The 6,392-nt window shown below is 37.3% G+C and overlaps 1 protein-coding gene across 3 annotated transcripts in view; it reads right to left on the bottom strand.

Moving 5' to 3' along the window:
- LOC107754454 (E3 ubiquitin-protein ligase BRE1A-like) overlaps nt 1-6,392 on the bottom strand; it is a 21,556-nt gene that overhangs the window by 11,777 nt on the left and 3,387 nt on the right. For all 3 annotated transcript variants that reach the window (XM_016570896.1, XM_016570894.1, XM_016570897.1), the window contains exons 2-8: nt 6,124-6,296; nt 5,829-5,897; nt 4,843-4,941; nt 4,592-4,739; nt 2,309-2,494; nt 2,094-2,209; nt 1,870-2,016 (exon numbers count right to left, since the gene is read on the bottom strand). In XM_016570896.1, the coding sequence (XP_016426382.1) occupies nt 1,870-2,016; nt 2,094-2,209; nt 2,309-2,494; nt 4,592-4,739; nt 4,843-4,941; nt 5,829-5,897; nt 6,124-6,285 (927 nt within the window). In that variant the 5' untranslated portion in view covers nt 6,286-6,296. The remainder of the gene's footprint in view (nt 1-1,869; nt 2,017-2,093; nt 2,210-2,308; nt 2,495-4,591; nt 4,740-4,842; nt 4,942-5,828; nt 5,898-6,123; nt 6,297-6,392) is intronic.

Below are 6,392 nucleotides of genomic sequence, written 5' to 3'. Positions count from 1 at the left end.
CATCTTGGCTCCCTCCAAAATGCAAAACTTTACACCAGAAAAAAACATGTTTACAGCCTGGTTCAAAAAATGATTTTGGTCTATACAGCTAATTTTGCCCTTGACAACTGTGAGGGGGGTGAATTTTTTTATAACTCATCCATTTAAATTATATTAAGCCTTAAAGTTCTGCATAATTAAGGGCGTGGCCACTTGAGTGACCGGTGGATTGCCGCTGCTGTCACCACCGTTGAGCTAGGTGGGTGTGGCTTCAGCAACGAGCTCCCGCCTCTTTGCCCATTTTCGATTATGGGAAAATAATCGAGCGACGCGCTGCCAAGATGGCGACGGCCGGCTCCGCCTACTTTAGGCTTCAAAAACGCTCTTTGGAAACCTACGGGTGATGTCACGGACACTACGTCCATGTTTTTATACAGTCTATGGTTTTAAACCTTCAATTCTGTGAACAGAGAAAACAGAATAAAACTATAGGCTTACATAAAAAGGAATATATAGGCATATACACGAAATATATTTCACTTAATCATTGACAGATTAACAAAACGAAAGAAAAAATGTGAGTTACAGTTCATTGTGACGTGTTCCAAAGTTCTAGGAAAGGAAACCGAGATGGCAGAAAGTAGTTTTCTTTATTTTAAAAGCTTTAGAGTTTTATTTATTTTACTGTTTTATTTATTTTGCAAAAGCTTGACAGTTTTGAATGATGTCTTGCTTCTATCAGTGCATAACCAACCAGCGTTGGTTTGACCATATCGCGCCGGCGCCTCACGCGCACACAGACACAACATATTTTTGCGACATTGCAGCCTGTTCATTATCAAAATAAAATACAGTTAAAGAAACAAATAAAAAGTTACACTGCTTCGTTGTACAATCTGTTGCGTTCAGCGTGACCACCGCCTCACTGTGCTGATATAGCCGATGTGAAGGACGATGTTTTATGTCGATGAAAGTACAAAGCCTAGCCTATAATAAATAATATTTTAGCATCCAGATACGTCGCGAATATGTAAACATTTGGATTTGTGCCGAATGAGAGAGGTAGGCATCAGTTTCACCTTAAATTAATTAGTTTTTGGATTGACGTTTTTATAGCCTAAACGCATAGCCTTAACTTTAGAGGATTTGTTGTGGAGAGAAACTAAGCCTAACTTATGTGTTTATGTTTGTAAACGTTTTGCTTTAGCCTACCGGCATTTTAGCCTACATTATTTCTGAATGTAAAAGGGTTAATAAAATGCGACACTATACGCGATTTAAGGTTGTTGTTTTTTTCACTCTCAAAACGCAATCTTATACAAGTAGTGTTTTTTTTAACAATGCAGCAAACATTTTTAAATATCTTAAAAAATACTTTAAAGTGTTAATTGATTTTTTTTGTTTAGTAGCCTACATTTGGCCAAAATCTAGAAAAGAAGATGCTGTATTGGCTGTGACTAAATGCAGCAGGTTTAAGATAGGCTACCAGATCTCTTCCTGTCATCTTTTTCTTTTTGAGTGAAGAAAACACTGTACTTTATTATTATTATTATTATTATAGGCAAAGAAAAAAAATAAAATAAAAATAACGTTATTAACCGGTATTTCTTCTACTCGAACCGGTTTCGGAACGGAGATAATACATGAGGAACGCAGGAACAGAAACGTTAAAATATCGATTCTGCTTGGAGTGAACCGATCAAATTTTTTTTCCGTTTTCAAGCCCTGATTACTTCTAAATTTTGATGTTTTTTGATCTTGATAACATTATAAGTGGACCTCAAGAGAACACTACAAAATAAAAAACAAAGGTAGTTCATGAGCTCTTTAAGATGCTAAACAGAGTCTATTATGATTTCACGCTGACTTTGTAGGGCAAAAACCACTTACTCTTTCCAGCACCTCTACAAGGTGTGCGTTGAGCCGATTCTCTCTCCGTCTGATTTTCTCCATGTCCCACTGCAGCTCCTCAATGAGAACCTGCAGCTCACTGATCCTGTTATCAGCACGATTCGCCGCACGGCCCAGCGGACGAGACTACACACACACAAACATAGTGAGCACTCAATATGACACGGTTACCAGATAAACATGTCAACAAATCAACCACCAACCTCGCTGGTCATGTGACTATGCTTCTGCTGGAGGCTGTCGGTCAACTGGCGGAGACATTCATTCTCATTGGTCAGAAGGGTGTTGAGGCGGACAGCGACATCCCAGAGACTGCCATCTGAAGGAAGTCACAAGAATATGCATATTAGACGCTGAATGAACATAAAGTTAAAACGCAATTCGTTTTTTAGTTTATTTGATGGATTGTTTGTCTCACCTGTTCCAGACTCCACATCTTTCTTTAGTTGGTCTACCGTGTTCTTCAGGTTCTCATAGATTTCTACCACACGTCTGGCCTGTTTGCAGCTGGACTCCAATCGCTCCTGCAGCTCTGCGTCTATCTCCTCACTGCTGCTGCTGGCCAACATGGCCAGAAAAGAGCTCACTGCCTCCCCCTGTTGACCTGTATGAAACATTATTATTATTATCAAGTATCTCAATTTGCACATTGTTAAAGGCAGAGTAGGTGATTTTTCAAAAACACTTTAGAAAACTGATTCGGGCCGAATCGCAAAGTATATGTGGGGCGGAGCTATCAAAATAGGGGCAAGACCCTTTTGGGGTAGGGGCGTGTTTGTTTTGGTGATTTCAAATATCAACATTGGCTACCAGAAATCACTTACTCTGCCTTTAATGTTACTGCTGCTGCTATTATTATCATATAGTTGCATTCAATTTGCACATGTTACTGTACTGTTACTTTGCACGAGTTAATATTGTACACTTGCACATACAGATGTACATAGTCTATACTTCTATATCTACATCGTTTATATTTCTACTTCTGCTGCATTGTTTTATTTTATTTTTTATTATGTTTGTGTGTGTATATATGTGTGTGTTTTTATTTTATTTTATTTTTTTACATAGTTTTTGCACTTGTCTTGGCATTCACTGTGGACAGCAAAGAAAGAATTTCATTGTACAGGGAAACCTGTTTCCTCACTGTGCACATGACAATAAACGCTGCTGTTACGGTTACATTCATCTATAACACCTTACAACTTAAACACTTTAAATTTCAATGTGTCCATCCAAAGTTGCGAATTTAGCTTATGCACAAAATTATTGAAATATTGCAAAAAATTCTTATTCTGCGAATAAGCACTGTTTTCATCCAACGAGTCAAAGAAGCACTAAATATCACTAAGAAAAGTAGGAGAAGCCTATGAATATAATAATGTTCATATATAATAAATTACTTACGCCCCAGAGTGAGCAGATGAAATTTCATTCTTGTTCTGTTCTGAATATCATTAAATTTAAAATATTTGTTGTAGAGTGTAACAAATAGGCTGTTTATATTTACCAATATTTTAATATAAATTACATAAATTAATGTAGCCTAATTGTTTGCAATTACAAGGTTAGCGGGTGTTTTTGGAGTAAGATCAATTTCTCTTTCATGAGATTACTTCCTCCTTTTGGCTGGGTTTCGTTTCTCCGTGTCGTAAACTCAGGGGCGAGGCTTCTAAACCCAGGGTGTTTTTAGGGGCGTGATATTCAAATGACGATTGTTTTCTGCCGCCACATTTATCAACGTGCGATCATTCGTAAGATGAGATTGGCGGCATACGAATGTTTCATAAATCACACGTGAACTCTGTCGTAAGTTGATTTGTACGCACGGATCTGCGCTCATTTCTACGTTAGATTGATAAATGAGGCCCAATATGTGGTCACTGCTTTCAGGGGTGGATGCCTGCTGTTTGGGAGCGCAGCTGTGTAAGACAGTTCTGGTAGGCATTATACAGAAACACTTTGATGACAGACTTTGCTCAGCCATTTCAGAATGACCATAACAACATTTCAGATGCTGTGCAACAAGATCAGACCGCTGGCCAATCACGTTTTGCCGTCCCATTGCACAAAGTCGCATGACTTTTTTTGATGCGCATGTAGGAATTTATTAGGCAAATGCCTAATCTCCTATTATTCACATTAACTCTTTTTCGCACTAGTCAAAAACCACCTCAAGAGAGCGTAAAAACTTTTTTGTGCATTAAGGGATTTTTTTTCTCGAAATTTGGCATTTCCATCACTCGTTTCTGATGCGATACTTTCAAAACGGGGTGATGGAAACACAGCTAGTAGTTCACATGCAATCGGTTGTCATAAATGTGCAGTATTTAGTGAATGCAAACAGCTCTGAAACCATAAATGCAGCACTGACATTTATTTTATTAAATCACAGTCTATCAAAGTTGATTAATCACATTAAGCAGCATCATGATTCCTGTTTTTACATCCCAAAATGTAAGACCTCTTCAAATGGTAATTAATACTTCTGTTATAAGAAACTGTACTGATCTCTGATTGAGGTCATTATGATCTTTAATATTATTTAAATGGACTGCTGTCTTGTCTGAGGCCCCAAGCCAAGACTCAGATCAAGACATTAGGTTTTGAGACATTAAGCAATTTTTTTTTTCCAAAATAGTAAGCAGCATCTGACAGATTTGTGCAATCTGTTGATTTCCATCTACAACAGTTTTGGTACCTCTGTCTTTTGCTCTCTCCTGGTTTGAGTCTCCATCCGGTTCTGGAGTTCCAGGTTTTAAGCTCCGTCCTTCAGGAGGTTGGCTTTCCACAGGCTCGCTCCCTGACTGGTCATAGCGATGTACAATTAACCGCACATTTTCATCGAACTGGAAGAGAAAGGTGGAGTAAAAATCAAGATTAAAAATGGTTGCATTCGAGAGAAATATAACTTCAAATGATACAGACTGTAAATAAAAAATAAAATATGACCTGGTTCCAGTATCTGTTTAGAATCAGCAAACTCGCATCATCTGTCGCCTGACGAGTCTCCAACCTCTCAACTCTCTCTCTCAGCTCATCCTCAATCACCTACAGACACACAACAACAACAGTCTATGTTTGCACGTATACATGTATTTATGTGTCTGTATCACTGTTTCCTGCACCATTTGTCAGTGAAAAATCACAATGTATAACAATAATAGTTTAATAAAACATTGTATAGTCCATTCAGAAGTGTGGGGTTGATCAGATTTTTGAAAAGACGTCTTCTTATACTCAAGGCTACATTTATTTGATCAAAAATACAATAAAAACAGTAATCCTGTTAAATATTATTACATTTAAAAATAACTTTTTGAATATATTTTGAAACTTTATTTCTGTGCTGAATTTTCAGCATCATTACTCCAGTCTTCAGTGTCACATGATCCTTCAGAAACCATTCTAATATGCTGGTTTGCTGCTAAAGAAAGATTTCTTATTATTATTTATCAATGTTAAAAAAAAATTCAGGATTCTGTGATTAATAGAAATGTAATTTCTTCAAAAGCATTTATTTAAAATAGAAATCTTTTGTAACACTATACATAAATATAAAGGTCTGTATCTACCTGTCTTCAAGGGACTCTTCTTATACTCAAGGCTACATTTATTTGATCAAAAATACAATAAAAACAGTAATCCTGTTAAATATTATTACATTTAAAAATAACTTTTTGAATATATTTTGAAACAATTTATTTCTGTGCTGAATTTTCAGCATCATTACTCCAGTCTTCAGTGTCACATGATCCTTCAGAAATCATTCTAATATGCTGGTTTGCTGCTAAAGAAAGATTTCTTCTTATTATTTATCAATGTTAAAAAAAATTTCAGGATTCTGTGATTAATAGAAATGTCATTTCTTCAAAAGCATTTATTTAAAATAGAAATCTTTTGTAACACTATACATAAATATAAAGGTCTGTATCTACCTGTCTTTGGTCAAGGGACTCTCCCAACTTCCTGTTTTTGATCTGCAGAGCTTTAATGTCTTGTTCTTCCTGCAAGAACGAAATACAGTGTCAATGGGAACCAAATGATAAGGGACCAGATTCAGAAATCAGTTTTAAGATCCACAATTCATAAATGAAAAGATTTAGAATTCATTTTTCCATAACAGAGAAATTCAAACGATTGACACAGACAGGCTCAGGACAAAAAAACATTGGGGCAACACAAAACACAGAATGCTCGACTCAAACATGAAGATCCCAGAAAGCATCTCACCTGGTTGGACCCTCCTCCCAGTTTGATGACCGTTTCTACAGCAGTGCTTCCTCCAGATCCAGTGCTCATACCCTCTCCGTCCTCAGCGCCCTTCTTCTTCTCTGGAGGAGGGCCGAGGGTGGCAGAGCTGCCGGCGTCACTGGGGCGCTTCTGACCTGACATCACGCACCTCACTGTGGAACAGACACCATCACAGTCAATACACAATCAGAAATCCTCACAAAGGTACTGAATGATTATAAAATGCCGAGCATCTGTATTAGTGCGAT

Source organism: Sinocyclocheilus rhinocerous, unplaced genomic scaffold, assembly GCF_001515625.1.
Source record: "Sinocyclocheilus rhinocerous isolate Xijiao unplaced genomic scaffold, SAMN03320098_v1.1 scaffold50, whole genome shotgun sequence".
Classification (NCBI taxonomy): domain Eukaryota; kingdom Metazoa; phylum Chordata; class Actinopteri; order Cypriniformes; family Cyprinidae; genus Sinocyclocheilus; species Sinocyclocheilus rhinocerous.
This window is presented reverse-complemented; position numbering and strand designations above follow the sequence as displayed.